Genomic DNA, 21,924 nt, shown 5'->3' on the forward strand with positions numbered 1-21,924 from the left:
GGTTAGGGTTAGGGTTAGGGTTAGGGTTAAGGTTAGGGTTAAGGTTAGGGTTAGGGTTAGGGTTAAAGTTAGGGTTAGGGTTAGGGTTAGGGTTAAGGTTAGGGTTAGCCATGAGGCTATATGGCTAGGGTTAGCCTGAAACTGCGGTTAGGGTTAGGGTTAGGGTTAGGGTTAGGATTAGGGTAGGGTTAGGGTTAGGGTTAGGGTTAGCCATGAGGCTATATGGCTAGGGTTAGCCTGAAACTGCTGGGTTATTTGACCGTGCCTTTTTGAACAGAACAAAAACATATATTCTACTTCTATACTGTTTACTGCATATAGAGTTGCACCAATTATTCTTTTTTTGTGATTTTCTTTTTTATCTTAGGTTTTTATGGCAAACTCCCTTCTTCCAACCGTGTATGATCAAGTGAAGATGAATTCAGCTTAGCAAAGTGCATTTGCTAAGACCTCTGAAAGGAGTCAGATGGAGCTTTTACTTTCATTTCCAAAACATTTTATAAAATGGATACAATTGCACTGGCAATACTAACAAAATGACGTGTACTTTTTCCTTTCCTGTGCTTCCGCTGTAGAATATTATGTTCCATCTTCTGTGCAAATTGCTTGTTGCAGCCTCCAAACATCACTTTGCTAGCGTACTACGAATCTTAAAGACAGCCATTTGGTCCGTGCATTTTCCTCCCCTCTGAGTGGTCTCCTTTCTCTCCACTCTCCGACTCACTTTGGGTTTCTTTCTTTAGCGGGTGGACATTTCAAATCCTGCCTGATCAGCTGCAAAATTGAATGGATCAGCAAGCCCGGCTCAAGCAATCAGAGCACAGACAGAAGCAGACAGCCTGCACTGCCACACGCCGGCCTAAACGCGCTCTCCCATCCATGGTAGATTACGATTCCGCGCTCTCTTTAGCCCATTTTTACCAAAACCGCAGTGCTGGACCCATCTGGCTTACCCCAAACTCAATAATTTCCATGGTGTCAGAGAATTTAGCTAAATAATGAGGTGGAGGAATACAGCTGTTTGGCCATAAATCCCCCATTGTCTCCACAAATTTCAAATCAATATGAAAATGTCGCCGTATTTGAAGTGGTAAAAGCACCGATCTGCCATTACGATAAACATTTTACACTTGCTGAGCACAGTGGATGAGTTAGGAGGTGTATGAGGAGTTATGAGTATGAGGAGGCCGGAATAGACAATTGTCAAAATGTCTACGCCAATATAGACTCAATTATTTCATATTTGAGTTAAAGTAAAAGTTAATTCTTCCATTTTGTTACAGTCCAAAGTTGTTTCAGTCCAGTCTTTCATAATTGTTTTGTCAAAATTTCCATTTCCAAAAGTGCATTCCATAGGTATCCATCAGTTATTTCTACTGTTGGAGATGTACGTCCAAAATACATTGTTTTAAAGTCAAATGCAATGAAGACGGTCTACAGTGTCTCATGAATCTTAATCGACAATTGACTGCATGTCGTCCCTTCTCTCTCATCCCTGTTTCACGCTCAGCTGTCCTGTCTAATAAAGTCTACCGGCCCAAAAATCCTCTAAATAAAAATAAATAATCTTAATAATGAAAATTAGGCCATCCTAAATCACATGATAGTGATGAGCAGCTACTTGACAGAAGGGTAGTTAGTTGTATTTACTCAGTTACAATCGCTTCAGTAAATGAGGGGCTTTTCAGACACTATACTTTTACTTCTACTAGAGTAATATTATCTTAAAGTGTAACAGTACGCTTCTCCCCACTGTAAGTAAGTCTATAAGTGAGAACAACTTTGTGTTGACAATGTTAATGATTTTAATATACATTTTTCTTGCACTGCTCTTTTAAATATGATTTGGATTTCCTCATGTTTATATTCTATCCTTTGAAAATACCAGAGTTACATTATTGAAGGTTTTGTCCTTCCAATTAACTTCAATCTATAAATCAGATGCTACATTCAGACAGTTACTCTTATTTGTATTTCTTGGACGACTGCTTTCCACGTGATTGATATTTCAGAAGAGTATTGCTACACATATTTGAGATTTTTTTTTGTGGGTCTACGTTGTACTGTTTTAATGGCGCAATGGACGATTTTCGGCGATTTGAGAACGCAGGCGGAAGTGCACATGCGCACTCCCCCGTGCGGACCGATACAACACACACATGCGTTTGTTTATTAGCCCGACGGAGCGCATCGCATCTTTCGTCTCCCGTAGATTTCTGTCCACTTCTGCGTCAGCTCGAACTGTCTTTCTCCGTCTTCATTTTGCCCCGTACACTGAGGGAACTATATTATGATAGATCCATGCGCTTAGGCACGCGGAAACGTGGGGACGAACCGCACGCGGCTGCAGGTGAGCGGTAGGTGCGTTTTATGATTGATACGTGGCAGGATAAATGATTTATCCACGCCACGAGGAAATATTCTAAAAAATTTGCTGAAAAAAATTGTCCATTCCACCTTTAAATATGCTAAATGCAATGTACAGTCACAGTTACGTGTGGCTGTGCTATAATAAGCTTTGAAAAGGCTCTCCTCGTGTGATGTATGAATGGACTGATGAATGGATACACTCAAGAAATGAATATACAGTATTATGTAAAACTGAATGTTGCTACGCATTTGAATGTTATTCTGGGGCAAACTTATGAAAAACCTTCAAAATGATAAAATCCTATCACATAACTTGATCATATGAACATTAATCTGCTTCCTGTTGTGCAAATATATATATATATATATATATATATATATATATATAATATATATATATATATATATAAACATATATATATATATATATATATATATATATATATATATATAAACATACATCCATATCTACACACACTTTATTTGGTTTGTAAAATAAAAAAAATATGTGGACAGCCATGTTTTTTACATAAATATCCAAAAATCACACAACATGTCTGTACATATTTTGATACCGTAAATACCCACCTATGATGCCTATCATACTAAACCGACATTTAGGAGCTGATGCGATAGAAAACGGCTGCATCAAAGTATTGCTGATATGGGTTCAGTCCACGGTGTGCACGGTGGCAAAGGCGGTTAGCGCTCTTGCCTCCCAAGAAGGAGATCATGGGTTCGATTCCCGGACCAGACCAACATCACATGATCTCTCTGGGTGGAGTCTGCATGTTCTCCCCGTGTTACCGTGGGTTCTCTCCGGGTTCTCCGGCTTCCTCCCACCGTCCAAAGACATGCATGTGTTAGGTAAGATTGGTGACTCTAAATTGGCCCTAGTGAATGAATGTGAGCGTGAACTGTCTGTAATGTCTATGTCTCTGTGTTGGCCCTGTGACGAGTTGGCCACTGTCCAGGATGTACCCCGCCTAAGGCCCGAAGTCACTGGGATAGGCTCCAGTCACCCGCGACCCCGAAAGGGAACAAGCGGTAGAAAATGGATGGATGGATGGGTTCAGTCCAAGTAAAGGGAATGCTGATGTTTGTAGAAAGAGAGGAATTTATTCTCCAAATAAGCCTTGCCGTGTGCATCTGATATACATATTACATACAACACTATACAGGTTCTGCAATATCTCCCAGGCAAAATGACGAGCTGTTGACGTGGTTTATGTAGAATCATTCAAAACAAAGAGCAGTGTTTTTGTTGTGAGAGACTGAATATGATTATGACACATGCTCTAACATAACTCATCACATAAAACAGAGATTTTCCAACTCATGATTGTGAAGAAACGCAGAAACGAGAGAGCAAGCGCACATCAAGACTTCCAATAACATCAAATTAAAAGGACGGTACATTTTCAAATTAAGTCAAAATGTAATTTATACAATTTTTTCGAATGCAGACTCTTATATTTATAATAAAAAATGCAGAATAGAGCACAACAGAAACTGACTAGAGAGTGAAAATAAATGAATACATCATAAATAGACAACAACTATACATTCAAAAACATTTCACAAAAATGTCTTGCAAATTTGTCTATTTCCAAATGAATGAATATTATTTTCTCTATTTGTTTGATGTCCAGTCCTTGTTGTTGAGGTTTGTGTCATCCATTTCCTTGTCATTGCCTTTTTGTCCTGCCGCCACAACTACGTTTCAAAATATATCCATTTATTGTGTCAATTGCAGGAGTTTTGAGGCCCAAGTACATAGTCCTCAAATTGAGAAAGATAGAAATGTCAAAAACAGTTGTGTTATGAAAAAACTTGACAACATTTTTCAACCACATTCCCTCCAAACATGTGAATCATGGTCTTTCACTGGGATGTACACATATTTTCCCTCTCTTCGTCCGTCAAAACAAGATTATCTTCTCCTTCCCATTTGTTTTTAATACATTTATTTTTTAATATGTTGTACATGTTTGTTTTCACCAAAAAGACCTGGCCTGACTAGAAAGAACCTGCCTCCGAAGTGTGGCCCTAGTCTTTTCACACCCATTATTACTTCAAACAACACATTTTCAGGAGTCCATGATCAATAAAAGTATTCATAGTCCTGTGTATGTGTTTGATTTTCAACAATATGGTGATAGAGACTAAAAACAGACTAATTTAACAGCAAATATCAGCTCAACTGTTTTTATTTGCATTAAAACAAAACTCAGAATAACATCTAACATTAGTGAACGTCAAACAGAGCAAGGCCTCCACTCAGCTTCACCATCACATTACAGGTTCCTGCCATCACTTGAAAATTAGCAATAAGAAGACCAATACCTCAGTCGAATAGTGTCAAAGAACACAATAAAAATACAAATAAAAACAGAAACATATAATTATCATGTCACTTGACTTCTTTTTTATTCATACAATTTTAGTACCCATGTTGTTGTTGTTGTTGTTGTTGCTGTTGTTTTATGGCGGTTGGCATCCAATCGTTGCATTACCGCCAGACTTTATTCCTCAGACTTTTCGTAGTCCTCAGACTGTTTTGTGCAGATAATTTAAACCATGCAGAACTATTCACTATTCAACCCGTTCAGAATCTTTATGACACAAACAGTTACACCTGGGAACACGGACACAAAACCATGACTCTAATCTCATCCAGTAGTACTTGTGTTTGACTAATGACCATCAGGTTATTCTCTGCTCCAGTGAACTACAACCTTGATTAAGTCGCACTACTTTGCGTGCCAATGTACAAAAAACACACGCACACTCCCAGAAAGGCTCTGACACATTCCCTTTCAAATGTCAGAATGTGTGATGTCAACACAAGATGAAAGATTGCTGTTTTGAGTGCTCTAAAACCTTTCAAAGTCAAGAGGAAAACAATAGATTATGCATGGACACTGGAAGAAGAACTTTTAGGACTACGACAAAGTCTAAGGAATAAAGTCTGGCGGTAATGCAACACTCGGATGTCAACCGCCATAAAACAACAACAACAACAACAACAACAACAACAACAACAACAACAACAACAACAACAACATTATGCATGGAATATTTTTAAATAAAAATAATATGAAAAAATTGTATTCTATAATATTTTTTATTGAAGGCAATTTCAGGGAAATGAATGGATTTTCACAGTAATGTATTATACATGATCTGGCCTAGTTCTGGTCTATTGAGAATTTTGCACATTTATTAAAGGTAGAACAGCGAGTCTGTGGAGATAGTGTTACACAAAAAAGCACACTGAAAAAAGTCAACCAAATTAAAATAACATTGTACAGTTTCTACTCCTGAATATTTTGATTATTTTAATTAAAAATAAGCAGCTGATATTTTACTTTGACCCAGTTCCATATTTAACTTTGACCCAATGCATTTTTTGTTATTGCACATGAAATAGTATTTTACTTTGACCCAGCACATTAATTAGATGCAGTATTTTACGTTCTTAGCTCACCAAACTTATTACATTATTGGCCTATTATACAGTATCGGCTCATTACACTTAAAAGTAGCCAACATTGGAACAGTGTTTATGTTTATGTCGGTTGCTATTGTATACCTGCATTCAAATTATTCTAATGCTCAGAATACGTTCACATTGAGCTGCATTATTTTCTAGTGTAGAATTGCTATATAGCATTAAAACAATTTCATTTATTATCCATAATTAAAGGAGGAAAAGCCATGTTTTGTTTGAAGCCTAAATTGTTTGATGAAGTACTGTGTAACCCAGGTGAGAAACGTGGATCTCCCGTTTGCGCGACCCTCGCACTCTCTCTCTCTCGACAGGACCTCAAAGAGAAACAAAGAGCTGACCCAATCATAAAGGAAGTTATTCATCAATTGGAAACTGGCGAAACTGTTCCTCCGATAGCACGACATGAACTTCCAGATCTTGCACTCTTGTTGAGAGAACTAATACGGTTGAAATTTCTTCTTGTAATGATAGACATTTGCTGACTCAATTCTGCCGGGGTTGTTGGGACAATTCGCTCAATTCAGACATTCAACTAAAACAACGCAAATTTAATCCCCCATCTTTTGCAGAATTATTATTGTTGCTCCGGACGGAGGAAGATCGTGAGGCTGCCAAAACGTGCCGCATGAAGCAACATCTGGGCGCTGGAAGACCCCGAGCCATCCATCAAGCCCAGTATGCCTTCACTGATACTGGGGAGAAAGGAGAAATTGCTACACTCACTACTGTAACACAAAAACTTGCCCAGCAGCTTGCGGACATTCAGAAGCAGCTGGCCGCCCTCACCACAGTCCAGTCCAATCCGAACCAGTATGTTCCAAAGGCCACACCTCGCAGTCAGACAGGTGAGGGTCAGAGGGCGGGCAAGCCATCAAAGAACCCGTCTTCTGCACCCAAGCCTGGCTATTGCTATCGGTGTGGTGAAGATGGTCATATCAAACCTCAATGTGTCAATCCCCCAAACTCCAGCCTTGTTGCAGCGAAGAAAAGACAATTTACTGAGAAACAACAAAGATGGCAGAGATTCAATCCGTCATATCAACAGACTTTAAACTAGAACCAGTTTCAGTTACGGGGCGAACTGGAACTACTGCGGACCAACAATGTCCCACAAGAAAGAACAGAGTAACCTGCAACCGGCTAAATCAACCCGCTCAGGCTGAGCCATCACGCTTACCTCAGGGTTTAGTTGGATCCAAATGCACAACCAGTGTGAAAGTGTCTGGTCATGAACTTTACTGTCTTTTGGATACAGGTTCCCAAGTCACAACAATCCCTGTATCCGTTTATAATTTTTATTTTGCCGAGCAACCTGTGAAGCCTCTCCATGATTTGTTGCATGTGGAAGGAGCTGCTGGCCAAACAGTTCCCTATCTTGTGTACATTGAAGTAACACTGACTTTTCCAAGTGAGTTCCTGGGAGTTGATATTGATGTAGTCACCCTAGCACTTGTGGTTCCTGATGTTCACCAAGATTCCTCCTCACTGGTGCTAATTGGCATGAACACCCTCGAATCAATGTACAATCACTATTTGCAAAGCCAGATGCCTAGTTTCCATCCATCTGCACCAGGATATTGCGCAGTCCTGAAGTTACTGCAGATCCGGCATCAGCACCAGGAGAGAGGTAGTGATGGAGTGGTGCGTTTAGCCAGCAAGACCCCTTTTCTGGTTTTAGCTGGGCAGACCATGGTTGTTGATGGGTCAATCCATACAAGCAGTGAACCAACTTCCAGTCAGTGGGCGCTTGTGGAGCATCCAGCCTCACCCTTGCCAGGTGGGCTGTGTGTACAGAACTCTCTCATAAAGCTCCCAAGCCAATCGAACTCAAAGATTCCAGTTATCTTAACAAATGAGACTGAACACAATATACATATTCAGCCCTACAGTACCATTGCTATGCTGTCTTTGTCTCCTCAAATCTTATCGCATAGCGTGGCAACTAATCATTTGACACCTGACATTCACACTCATTTTCTCAACTTGGATTTTGGAGAATCTCCTATTCCCCCGGACTGGAAGGAAAAAATGATTAACAAATTGCATGAAATTTCAGATGTCTTTTCACATCACGATTTGGATTTCGGCCATACAGACAAAATAAAACATCGAATCAACCTAAGCAACGAAACTCCATTCAAGCATGGACCTAGACCTATTCACCCCCAGGACATTGAGGCTGTGAGGCAACATTTAAGGGAGCTTCTGGAGGCTGGTGTCATACGTGAATCGGAGTCTCCATTTCCGAAAGAAAAACGGCACTATTCGACTATGCATTGATTACCGGAAGCTGAACCTGCAAACAGTCAAAGACGCTTATGCTTTACCCAATTTGGAGGAGTCATTTTCTGCCTTGACTGGTTCAAAATGGTTCAGTGTCTTGGATTTAAAATTGGGGTATTATCAAATCGAGATGGAGGAGTCTGACAAAGCCAAAACTGCTTTTGTTACTCCGACTGGATTTTGGGAGTTTAACAGGATGCCCCAAGGTGTGACAAATGCGCCCAGCACCTTCCAGCGATTAATGGAGCGGTGCATGGGAGATCTCCATTTAAAGGAAGCTTTAGTCTTCCTTGATGACATTATTGTTTTTTCCCACTCCTTGGAAGAGCATGAAGAACGGTTGCTGCGGGTACTACAACGGTTGAAGGAGTATGGACAAAATCTTTCTCCAGAAAAATGCAAATTTTTCCAGACGTCCGTGCGTTACCTGGGACACGTTGTTTCGGAGAGAGGAGTTGAAACGGATCCAGATAAAATTTCAGCCTTGAAGTCATGGCCAGTTCCTACAACACTGGGATTTGCTGGATATTACAGGAGATTCATCAAAGGATATGCCGGCATTGCTAAACCACTGAATAATCTCACACGAGGTTTAACTCCTCCGTCCAAGCGTCAATCAAAGAACACTTCGAACTCTCTAGACTTAAGGAAGCCTTTTGGTGAGCGGTGGTCCTCCGCATGCCAGCTGGCCTTCGAGTCATTAATCGGAAAATTAACAAGTCCCCCAATCCTTGGCTTTGCGGATCCAGAGCTGCCATATATTCTCCACACCGATGCCAGTGCTACTGGCCTTGGGGCTGCGTTGTATCAGGAGCAGCGGGGAGAACTGAGGGTTATTGCTTATGCTAGCCGAGGGTTGGCAGCTAGCGAGTCGAGGTACCCGACACACAAACTGTAATTCCTTGCCCTCAAGTGGAGTGTCACCGAAAAATTCCACGATTACCTGTATGGGGTCAGCTTCGTCGTTGTGACTGATAACAACCCGTTAACTTACCTCTTAACATCAGCAAAGTTGGACGCTGCTAGTCACAGATGGTTTGCTGCCCTTTCAACATACACATTTAAACTTCAATGTAGAGCCGGCAAGAAGAACCAAGACGCCGATGGTTCATCTCGCCGTTTGTATGATCATTCTACTGACAATCAGGAGCAGGAGGACATGGACCTTATCCATCGTTTCACACAAGAGCATTCCTGGTCTCCATCTGACGTAGAGATTGATTCCACCATCGTCTCCGCCATCTGTCACAGTTGCCTTGTGAGAAGCCTCCCGATCATTCCACCAGATATTGTGGTTGCTGTAGTGGAATCCTTGGGTGTGTCATCGAGAGCTATTCCCGACTGCTATGCAGACGAAAATAAACATGGACTGCCCGTACTTTCCCCTCTCTCTCGACAGGACCTCAAAGAGGAACAAAGAGCTGACCCAATCATAAAGGAAGTTATTCATCAATTGGAAACTGGCAAAACTGTTCCCCCGACAGCACGGCATGAACTTCCAGATCTTGCACTCTTGTTGAGAGAACTAAATCGGTTGGAATTACAAGAAGAAATTTTATATCGGAGAAGGAAGGATTCAGAACAGCTTTCCTATCAGTTGGTTTTACCTGAGGACTTAAGGGCTTCTGTCTTGTTAAGCCTCCATGATGATATGGGCCACTTGGGAATTGAGCGGACTTTGGATTTGGTTCGCTCAAGGTTTTTCTGGCCGCGTATGTCTGCTGACGTGGAAATGAAAATCAAAACCTGTTCCCGGTGTGTGAGGCGCAAGGCACTTCCGGAACGTTCTGCACCCACGGTTAACATCAAAACTACCCGTCCTTTGGAGCTACTTTGCATGGATTACTTATCGCTTGAACCAGACCAAAGTAACACTACGGATATTCATCATTTTACAAAATTTGCAGTAGCAGTACCAACCGCCAATCAAAAAGCAAGAACAGTGGCGAGAGTTTTATGGGAAAACATCATTATTGTCTACGGGATTCCAGAACGTCTTCATACTGATCAAGGACCTGACTTCGAATCAAAACTCATAAAATAACTTGGCCAACTCGCTGGTATCATAAAAACACGAACAACTCCATATCATCCTCGGGGAAACCCTGTGGAACGGTTCAATCGCACGTTACTCAGCATGCTTGGAACATTGCAACCAAAGCAAAAAACTAAATGGAAGGACTATGTAAAGCCCTTGGTGCATGCATACAATTGCACGAGAAATGATGTTACAGGGTTTGCCATCACGACGGCCTTTGACCCGAAGCCAGAAACCGGCGTGGGATGAGTCTATTGATGATTGGATGAGGAGGAGGATGAGCGGGAGGTGCGTCCATTTTACGTGGAGCCAGCAACCTTCCATATCAGCCGTACAGAACCAGAACAAGCCAGTTGTAACCAGCCTTTACCCAATGCTGCCAATAATGTACCGTTGACTATAGTCAGTTCTGAACCCGCCGAAACCTCAGAAATCTGCTTGCCGGAAGAAGCTCTTGAAGTGTCTCTACCTGTGACGGAAGACTCTATGCATGAACATTTACCTGAAGAGCTGGAGCCCTTTGGCCAAGCAGGGATATCACCTCACCCTAATGATTCTTTACTCAGCCAACTTGAACCAGTTGTGGAATCGGCAAATTCATTTGTAGATGAGTCTGAACCATCGGTCCAGCGTCCTACCCGACAGCGTAAACCACCTTCGCGCTTACAGTACACAACCTTAGGTAATCCACTTATATCAGTTGTGCAAACACTTTTCCACGGGTTAATTGACGCTTAGAGTGAAGTACTTACAACCCCTGTAGCAACCGAATTTTCACAGTCGCAAATTCAAGACATTTAGTTATGCATTGGGAGTTGCATGATCTAAAAGGGGGAGGGTGTAACCCAGGTGAGAAATGCGGATCGAACGTTTGCGCGACCCTCGCACTCTCTCTCTTTCGGCTCATTACGTCATCACGCTGTTGCGCCGTGCGTCAGCCGGTCACGTGGCGCTGCGCCGCCAATCGTCGGCATATAAACAGGAAATGAGTTGCGGCTCGGGAAATGCCGGTCGGGGAATTCGGTTTGCGCTACAGGTAGGATAAATGGCCACGGATCTTCTGAATTTCATTATGTTGGTTTAATCTACTTAATGCATTTACTGTCCCGCATCTTAGGAGTCGACTACTGGACCCAGATCATCTTATTTAGATCATATATTAACGTCGAAACTGGTGAGTGTGCTGCTTAGCTTAGCCGCGCCCATTGGTTTGAATGGGCTAGTTAGCATCATCTTTATTGCCCATTTCCTCAAATATTATATTGTCAAACGAAATGAAATTACTGTCATTGTTACTTAAATATGAACACTATTCATTGATAATTTATTGATTGTTTGTAAATGTATCTGGAAGCACTTTAAAAGTCCAACTTAATGATTGTTGTTCCATTTGAAGCACCTTATTTATTCAATACACTGTTTAAGTACATGACTGAACTTGATGATCTATTTTACTATCCATCAATCCATTTTCTACCGCTTGTTCCCTTTTGGGGTCGCGGGTGACTGGAGCCTATCCCAGTGACTTCGGGCCGGGTCCAAGGCGGGGTACATCCTGGACAGTGGCCAACTTGTCACAGGAGATGTGTGGCCAACTGCACACAGAGACATAGACATTACAGACAGTTCACGCTCACATTCATTCACTAGGGCCAATTTAGAGTCACAGGACGGTGGGAGGAAGCCGGAGAACCCGGAGAGAACCTGGTCTGGTCCGGGAATCGAACCCACAATCTCCTTCTTGGGAGGCAAGAGCGCTAACCGCCTTTGCCACCGTGCACCCCATTTTACTAAATCTAATGTTATTTATTATATTGTAAATGGTTCAGTTTGATAATTTACAATATTTAACACCGATATTGATGATTGAAACTAGTTTATTTATTTATGATGTGCACATGATTATTTCTTTGGTCCTGTTATTGCACAGGCCAAATTGGATGGCGAGCTAGGAAAGAGTCAAACTGATCCAGACTGCCTAAAGCTTCACAAGCCCGGACTCCACAAGGACTCCACCTGCTCTGGTCGGGCCGGTAGGAGGCTCCTGTAGCCACCCTTTTAGAACTTTCCAAAGAACATTGTACTGTTGCTTAATGAACAATTTGAAACCACACTGCACTTTACAATTCAGCGTGACACACGCTGAGGACACTTTGCGATCTGTCTTACCTGGATGATTTTTTGAGATTGAACTTTACGATGTACATATCTTCTTCTATCCCTATCTTGTAAATAATAATGAATGGCCATTCTTGTATATTATTATGTTTATATGTCAACTCAATATATGGTACCTGCACACGTAAATATTGTCTCCTTCTCACTCTGTTCCAAGAGCCGCATCTAGCACTTCTGATCTAGCCCAATAACAACACATTGTTACCTGTATTTATCCACTTGTAAACTTGTGACACACATTCTACATATTCTTGGCGAGCTAGCCAGGAGCAGAGTACAGAGAGAGTGCGAGGGTCGCGCAAACGGGAGATCCGTGTTTCTCACCTGGGTTACAACTGCATTGTATTCCTTTGATTTTCTGAAGTAACCGTACTGTGAATACCACAAAATGAAAGAGTAACTGTATCAAAATTGAAAATAAGTACACTAAAGACGCCTCACATACTTTGGTACATGTTTTTACTCCAACACTGGCGATAATAGCAGCATAGTGCGGGTCCAATAGTTTGAAGAACACCCTTTTGTGTCTTGCTCTGTGTGATTTACTGCAACAAATAACCTGCAAATTCATCATGTGTTTGATCATGGAAAAATAATAATAAGAAAAATAAAATAAAAAAAGAAGTTAATATATAAATAATAAAACTGCAGGCTAAGTGGTCCCATCTTAAATGTAGTAATTGCGAGGGATGATTGAGGAGATCCTGAGTGCTTAAAACCTACACACTAATCTGAGAGGCCTGATGGTCTGTGAAAGGTCAAGCTCAAAGTAACAGCCCTGTTTTATTGAATAAGAGCGGTCCACTGTGTCCAGGCGACCGTCCAGTCTGCACCAAAAAGTTATGTCCAAAATCTATATTTGCTGTATTATGTTCTTGTTAGACTACAGTGAGAGAAGAAACTTTTTACCATCTTCTATTATTCTTTATTCATGCTCAGGAGAAGTATATCGGAAAATCAGATATGCAGAAACATCTATAACTAACACAATAACAATGACTTGAATGAAAAAGAAAGAAAAGTCTAGTGTAATCTTCCAAATAAAGGAATAATGTGCCATTTCAGCCATTTTTGGGGTTCATTTTATCAACGTGACTTGGAGATTTATTTTTGACAATAACCCATTGTTTGAGCACTCAAAACTCATACATCATTTTAAAGTTAAGTGTGAATAATTCAATCTAATTTGTGATATTCCCCTCGAGCCGCAGAGTCATCCGGATCATTCTTCTCGTCTTTGATGGCCAAGAAAAGAGTCAAATTAGATTGATTAAACGATTAACCTCATTTGTCAATTGTCATCAAATTAGTTGATTAAGAAAGACTGTTTTGTTAATCAGAATGACCTCCATATGACATTACTATGATAGATTATTCCTCATAATGAATGTATCCCAGCACATTCTAAGGCACACCTGCCGTTTTAATCCGGCCCCCTTATATTTTTTAACTGTCTGTAACATCTGTCTGCACTTGTATCCTTAATAAAGATGACATGAAATGAATTAAATAATAGATTCAATAGCCTATATTTGACAGAAAAGTGATATTTAATTTGATATTTAATTTGTATTTATTTATTTTCACACTTGCCTGGATTCAAATATGGCTTTTTACATTATTTTGTGCAATTTTAGACAATATTTGAACCAACGACTGGTGCACAAGTAATAATCATGATTAAATAGCCTAAATAAATACATCTCAACCAACTAAAGGTTGAAATCCATGCATGGTCTTTTTGAACATTCTGATTTAATAGTAGGTCTACCGCTGTTTTCATTTTACCAGTTCATTTTGCAAGTGTTTTGGAGTCTAGTCCAGATAACAAGTAACAGGAAGTAATTATGTTTAAGATGAGTAAATTAACTATTCAAAGAGTTCATGTACAGACCTGAAGATGAGCAAACCAGTTTTACGTGAATACGTCACCAAAAAGTGTGTGTAATTGTGTGTTTCTTGATCAAAACGCTGCCTCTGCTCGTCAGAACCAGAGTCGCGCTCAGAGGCTCAAAGCTTCTGCCGCCAATAATAAAGCTGCCTCTGGTCACGAGCGTCTGTGCGTGAGGACCAGGCGTCTCCTAGTGCTCCTGCTCTCCTCCTGCTCTCCTCCCCCTGCTCTCCTCCTGCTCTCCTCCTGCTCTCCTCCCCCTGCTCTCCTCCTGCTCTCCTCCTCCTGCTCTCCTCTTCTTCCTCCTGCTCTCCTCCTCCTGCTCTCCTCTTCTTCCTCCTGCTCTCCTCCTCCTCCTCTTCCTCCTCCTGCTCTTCTCCTCTTCCTCCTGCTCTCCTCCTTCTCCTCCTCCCCTTCCTGCTCTCCTCCTCCTCCCCCTCCTCTTCCCCTTCCTCTCCTCCTCTCCTCCTCCTCTCCTCTTCACCTCCCCCCTCTCCTCCTCCTCCTCTCCTCTTCCTCCTCCTGCTCTCCTCCTCCTCCTGCTCTCCTCCTCCCCCTCCTGCTCTCTTCCTCCTCTCCTTCCTCTCCTCCTCCCCCTCCTGCTCTCCTCCTCCTCTCCTTCCTCTCCTCCTCCTCCTCCTCCTCCTTCCCTCTTCCTCCTCCCCCTCCTCCTCCTCATCCTCCTCCTCCTCCTCTCCCTCACCGCGCGGACATCGCCGACCGCACGGAGGATGAATGAACTTTAAATCCCAACTTTCTCTCCCCCTCCGTCCGCGCGCGCGTGTCTCTGCCGCTCCCTCCTCCAGAGCCGAGGACCCCGAAGCCGCGAGCGCCACACCGCGAATGGATCTACGGCGAGCGCGCGTCACCCATCGCTGAAACAACAACCACACCTGCTCCTTTTCTCCCCCTTCTCTCTCGCGCTCCGCGTCTTTCGCCCCCCTCGCAGTAAAGTGCGGGTGTCCGTGGATGCTCTGCGCGCGTCGCGGCTCGTGATGATGGCTTCAATAGGGGAATTCGATCCTCTCAACACCAGAGTCCCTGCAACTAAAATAGAAGTTACCGTGTCGTGCAAGTAAGTGCGTAAAAGTGGGTTTTGCTCTGAGTGCTGTCCATTTACAGTTGGAGTGTTGCGCGTGAGGGGAAGGACTGGTGTTGTGTGCTTTGTCTGAGCCATAAAGAAGGGAATACAAAAGCATATTATGGTACAGCACAAGTACAAATAAAGCGGACTATATTCTCTGTTTTAGAGCCGTGAGTTTGGGTTGAGTTTGTGGATTGTTGCTGGTGCGTAACGGCCATCTGGATGAAACATGTGATCACAGCCACTCTCATAAACACATGTATTTGTTATCAGATTGTAGACGATCTTGTTGACGAAAAAGCACTGAAAGAGGCAGGTTTTTGTCGAGATGCGGTTAGAATTACAGCTACTTTTTGTCTGAGAGCAAACTCCACATGTATAAAACCTATTTGGCAACTGGAGATCTCTCTCAGCCAAGCAATTCATTCACTCAGCGGTTTCATTGTATTGTTTCTGTCATTTTACAAAACGTAACGCAAAGCACGTTCATTTGTAGAGCACAGTTCGTACACAAATTCACACACAAAGGGGAGAAAATGCATTTAAAATCACAATGCAAACAGATAAAACACAGATAATTGTTATAAAATGTACTTTAAAAGAGACGAGTGCAAATACAATTATTTCAGTCTTGTTTAAAGCTGTAAAAATACTAGTAAAATGGGTGATACCAGTGATTTTTGTTTCGATTCGATACCAAGTAATGGAAATATCACGCTCTTGATCCGATGCTTACATCACTGAGTTTTGTATTATATGCATTGAAACTTCTCTGCTGTACATAATTCCACCCCGGTGTAAGTCATGTGTTTGCTCCATCCCAGCTTGAACTCATCTGAAATATATATGAAGATAAACTAGAATATGACAACAGCATTTTATATGTATTAATATTCATGCAAGAGAAAGTACTTTGACACCTCAGTCAGAATTTGGTATGTTGCAGAGGTAAGTGGGAGCCCGCTCGCCCACACAATGACAAGAAGACTTGGATGAGGAGATAGAACATCCTTTTCTCAGCCACAGCACTCTGCCACCATTATGTCATCGGAGGGCGCTATATTGCAGATGCACGATGGAAATGTTAAGCAGAAATACAAAAAGGTTTGATTCGAGCTGTTCTTTGGGCCGTGCATTGTCAAAAGTGTGGTTTATTGTTCAAAAAAGCAGAGGCACGTCTTGATTTTCATTTTGTTCACTTTGTACTGTAGCTGTCGACGTAACAACGCTTATTTGTGCACTGAGGTCTTTGCGATACATTTTTTAACCAAAATTAGGTGTCTGACTATTTATGAACAAAGTGTATTATTGGTGAAAGTATGCCATTTATTTTTTGATAGAATAATTCTGCTCTCTTTGTTATAAAAGCTCTCTTGGCATGTATATTGGAGTCTGAATAGTCCAGATAACAATAGCAATTTGTCACAATCACTCCTATTACATCGCCATTTTAGATTTCTGTAAATGCATTTTATAGAAGAATTGGAGATGCAACAGCAAATCCTCTGAGACTAAATGGAAGATGTATTTTTTTGTCAAATGTATCTTTAAAAAAAACTGTGATGAAAGGATGAGTTTGAGTTATGTTCAATCCAAAATAAGGACTCGATCACAACAAATGTAAAGTATTAGCTTTTACAAATACAATGTGCTTTCTCCATTCACTCAAAATGATACACCATCGAGTGCGGTGGACGAAATGTGCTTCACCCCAGAAAAACTAGAAAATACGTTGAGAAAAATAAGTATAATACATTACAAACATGTTTTTTCCCCTTGAATACAATGCAGCCTTTTGTGCACACGTTTCAAACTGCTGCCTTGGGGAAGATGTTTGCTGTGAAAAATATCTTCTAATATCTCAATAGAAGGAAACAGAAATACACTCAGGTGATGTCTCATGTGTGAACTTTGACCTTTCCTCGACTGTGGCTTGGCTCCAGGGAAATCCTCCTCCAGCTAAAGAACTTAAATTTAACTTTTGCACTCGCGCTCCTACTTCTAATGTCACAAACCCTAATGCTGCAGGTTCTGTAGTTTCATGGATTTAATATAGTGGAAGAGTCCAGTAAGATATTTTAATGCATTTTCAGTTGCTCTGTGACAGCAACATTTGAATAGTGATATGTTTTTTGTGTTGTAAAGTGTAGCATTCATCTGAACTGAGGAAGGTTTATGGTCTCCATGGATGTCATTGCTTGGTCTGGCTTGAACAAAGAAGAAAGACAGAAATAGTGCAAAACACATATTTTATTTACAGTTTTCAAAGTTGCTACCCCAAACCCTCGTAATAAAATTTCACAGTTCAGGTGGGACTCGACTAAAACCACAAACACTGCAAACAAAATACAACTTCAAACCAACGTTAATGTAGAAAATAAACAAAAGCCAAATCTCACCAGTTAAAATACATAGTTCTGAAATTGAGTGGGATGGTGATGTCAAATATAGTCTGCAATGCCTTGTTAAGTTCACTCCCAGAACACATGATGTTGATGGGTTTCCTGGCAACTACAGTTTCTCCAACATTCAGCCCCGACCTGTGAATAACGAGCACTTTGACATAGTGTTAAAACATAGTATTCCAAACGTTTCAGATCATATTTTGCTCGACAGACAACTTTGCGTTTAGGATAGTCTGTTAAATCAGGTTGTTTTATTTTACTTACACATGGAAAATAAAGCTATAATTTAAAACCAAATCAGACTAAAACGTTTCTCACTCCTATGTTTTTTCAAATTCACTGCCATGTTTGTTTTCATACGGACAGACTTGCCAATCCACCTGTCAATCACGCACATCTGAACTTACATACCGTATTTTCCGGACTATAAGTTGCACCTTTTTTCATAGTTTTGGCCAGGGTGCGACTTATACTTTTATACTTATACTCCGGAGTGACTTATATGTAATATTATTTGTTTTTAAATTTTTTTTTTTTACACACCGCATTTCATACTCCAGTGCAACTTATATACGTTTTTTTGTTCTCTATTATGCATTTTTTGGCTGGTGCGACTTATACTCCGGTGCGACTTATAGTCCAGAAAATACGGTACATATCTCTGTATAGAAAAGTAAAAAAACCACACAGTGACAGACGTGTACAAAAGGAAGGACTCATCTTCACAATTACAGGTAAATACACTTAATTTCAAACCAATACCTTGAACAGTATTGATTTTCGGAGCGTCCCCACACCTGTCTGCGCGCTCACTTAACCCTCACACCTGAGCTGGATAAACGCGGGGAAGCAGGATGTTTGGCCGAGAGAGCGGTGATAATTCCACCCTCTCTCAGCAGGAGCTTGTCCACTTCTCCTCCTGAATAATGGATGGATGTTTCCTTTCGCAAAAGTCCCTCCTGAGACATGTCCAACACCTGAGTTAGGCCGACAAAATCCCTGCAAACTCGGTGTTGTTTGACATTTATAGTATTGCAACGCTGGACAGGTGTACACGTCGAGGCTTTATTCTGTCAATATTCCCGGATTTGTCTTTATAAGAAATAGACGACCAATTCAAACTCCGGCTCAGATTGGTCGTGAACAAAACGGAAAATGAAAAATGGATATGTTCTGCTGCGAGCGTGAGTCCAAATAACATCTGTGTTCACCGGCCCTCAGCAAAAACCATCACATGGGAAAATGACTGCACCTTTTCATCTCTAAAAAGACAAAGATTAGTTTGGTGCCGCAGGTGAAATTCAGAAACCTTTATTGGAGCAGGTATATCAGGTTTAAACTCATCAATCTTTAATCATTAATGCATGAATACAATAATACATGTTTGCATTAGATTTGAAAAAACTATGGACACAAGCAAATCCATTTTCAGAAGCTCAGCACTCAGATTAATACTTCATAATTCACATATATTCTACATATCACTGACTAGATATGAATTATATTGCGTCCCTACAGAGTGCACTTGTGAGAAGTTCTAACCTGGACACTGCTTTTATTGCTTTGTGATTCAGCGTTTAATAATACAGTATAGAAATAGAGTTCCTTAGACTCATATATGACGTAGTAGACGGACTCAGCAATCTATTCACCTTATTCCGCCACGCCACATAATCTTTCCTCCGGACATAGGGCTGCCAATTTGAGAGAAAATTAGTTCTACACAGAATAAAAAGTAATTTCTATTCGACCAGGGAATCAGTGCACTTGTTGGCTACATGAACATTATACACAAATCAATCTACTTTATCATATATTTTAGACTTTTCCCTCGTTCTCCACTTAAGTGAGTGGAGTTCCTGTTCAACCGGAAGTGCGATTACGACGGAAGTGTTGATCAGTGGCAAAAAGAGGTAAAAGTGGGCGGGGCGGATTAGGGTGAATAAGTGTGTTAGTGACAAAACCCATAACTTCTGTCTTCTTGAAGTAAGTAAGTAAATTTATTTGTATATCAACCCTTTTCATTATCAGATTTATGCACTATTTTTCATGATTATCTAACAGCGGAGATAGGCTCCAACATGCAGGGACATCTTCAAAATGGCAGTGACAACAAATAAGTCATGGAACTGAAACCCATGACTAAAGATATTCCTTGTACATTGACGTGTTCAAATGTATTCCTTATATCTATGCTCAGACCACATATATGATCTAAATTGCACTGACACCTGCTCCTCCTCCTTCTCCTTCTCCTCCTCACCACAAGATGACAGATATGCTAATAAAGATGATAATTTTTTACAGAAATAACTACTAGTAAACAGTGTATTTTTCTGTGTAGGAAACAATTCACTGTCATGTTTGCTGCGGTCCATATGAATGTATAATCCTGATAATATAATGAATTAGTCGCTCACTGTAAAATGCATGTTTTTCATTTTGCTTTTCATAAAAAAGTGTGTAAATGAATAGTTCAATTAAATTTGTTTTTGTAACGCCCGAAATAGCAACAGCAGTTGCCTCGAAGGGCGACAGGAATATTCGTCTGGAGTAGAGACCATTTCTCCAGGCAGTTGAGGAGCAGCTGAATCCACAGGTCATCGATGTGCCTGCTCCACTCCCCACGGGGAAGTGGGAAAAAAAAAAGATGTGAACAGTAATGAACAGATTGCAAGGGAAATTAAATATTAAATATGGTTTGATTGAAAAAGTAGCATAGGATAGTGCTCAAGCTGCCATACTTCCCCCTGCATAGTTCCTCCTGAATGAAGATGAAGTGTCGTGTCGGCCTCTTTGACATGGACGGGGAGCTGATTCCATAACACCGGAGCTTGGTGTATAGAAAAACAACAACAACAACAACAGTGTAAAAAAAATAAAATCGATAAGTTTTGTGCCATATTGTGGAACAGTCCAAAGCAATAATATCTCCATGGAGACAAGCGGTAGACCCCCCCAACTGAAATCTGCTTTAAAACTTTTTATTCATATCCAGCAGACCAATATTGCGTGCAGAGGAAAGCCTTGGGATGTGATGTTTGTAGTGGGCCAAATTTCTGAAAATGTTGGATTCCATTTGAAGTTCACACCTTAAATTGAGTCGTATCTGTCAGAAATTGGCCGCACACGTTTTCACACACACTGACTCTGACTGAACCAAAAAGCCAACCAAATTTGTAAAACTAACTTATTCGACAACCCAAGTGCAATCCTATAGGACCTTCTCACATACGAAAAAAAAAGAAAAGAAAAAAATAGGTGATTAAACGCTATTTTCCTCCCAAATTATAGAAATGTCACGGTTGTAGAACTTCAACAGAATTAATTTAGCATAAATCTGCAATACAATTACACTGTTAACTCCAAAGCCCATTGTGTATTTCTGCCTGTCTCCTTGTGGCTGTCTTCTGGACCATTACAATAAAAAAAAAAAAAGCTTTATTTAAATGTGGCAGAACTTGGAGGCTTAGCCGGGACTTTCAGAATGTGTTCAGGAGAGAAAACCTTGGGGTAAAGAGAGTATTTTTGGGAATGGTAATGAATGAATATTTTAATACATTGTCTTACAGTAAAATCAACCCGAGCCTCGCATTCAGAATCTAATTTCCATTTTTCTCCCCCACAGAAACCTGCTGGACGTGGACACCTTTTCCAAGTCAGACCCTGGTATGTACATCTCACTTACTGTTATGAAATATTTTGACAAGTTTGAACATTCTAATATCAGAATTCGGCATGGGCTAAGGTTAAAACGTACTTTAAACCCTTGAATTTAGCAGATTTGAGTCCTGATGTGAACGTGGTTTGGCCCTGTTCTGATCCTTGTTTAATCTTGTTTAGTTTCGGGTTTAGTCCTGGTTTACCTCTCATTTTTATGGCTGGAATGTGCACCCTAAATTGCTCCTCTGTTCGATCTTGTCTGTGCAAAGTGTGAAAATCAATGTGCATTTTAAGATTGCTGTTGAATCTGATGTGAAAAAGGGACTGTATCGTTCAGTGGTGAAAGAGCACGCTTTTCAATTAAATCTATCACTAATATTTCACAGAACAAAACGAGTTACCACAAAACACTGGCATCTATAAAACAAGACCATAAAAATACGCTTATTCTTATTCAACGCTGTGGTTAGATTTGAGGTTGTTCTTTTACTTGGCTTT

General features: G+C 40.9%; 1 protein-coding gene across 1 annotated transcript in view; it reads left to right on the plus strand.

Moving 5' to 3' along the window:
• Positions 1-15,217: 15,217 nt before the first annotated feature.
• cpne9 (copine family member IX) overlaps positions 15,218-21,924 on the plus strand; it is a 142,201-nt gene continuing 135,494 nt past the window's right edge. The window contains exons 1-2 of the mRNA XM_072449535.1: positions 15,218-15,349; positions 21,392-21,432. Coding sequence (XP_072305636.1) covers positions 15,270-15,349; positions 21,392-21,432 — 121 coding nt within the window. The 5' untranslated portion in view covers positions 15,218-15,269. The remainder of the gene's footprint in view (positions 15,350-21,391; positions 21,433-21,924) is intronic.

This window comes from Eucyclogobius newberryi, unplaced genomic scaffold, assembly GCF_026437365.1.
Source record: "Eucyclogobius newberryi isolate DKJ021-1_F unplaced genomic scaffold, fEucNew1.0.hap1 SCAF_17, whole genome shotgun sequence".
NCBI classification, from domain to species: Eukaryota; Metazoa; Chordata; class Actinopteri; order Gobiiformes; family Gobiidae; genus Eucyclogobius; species Eucyclogobius newberryi.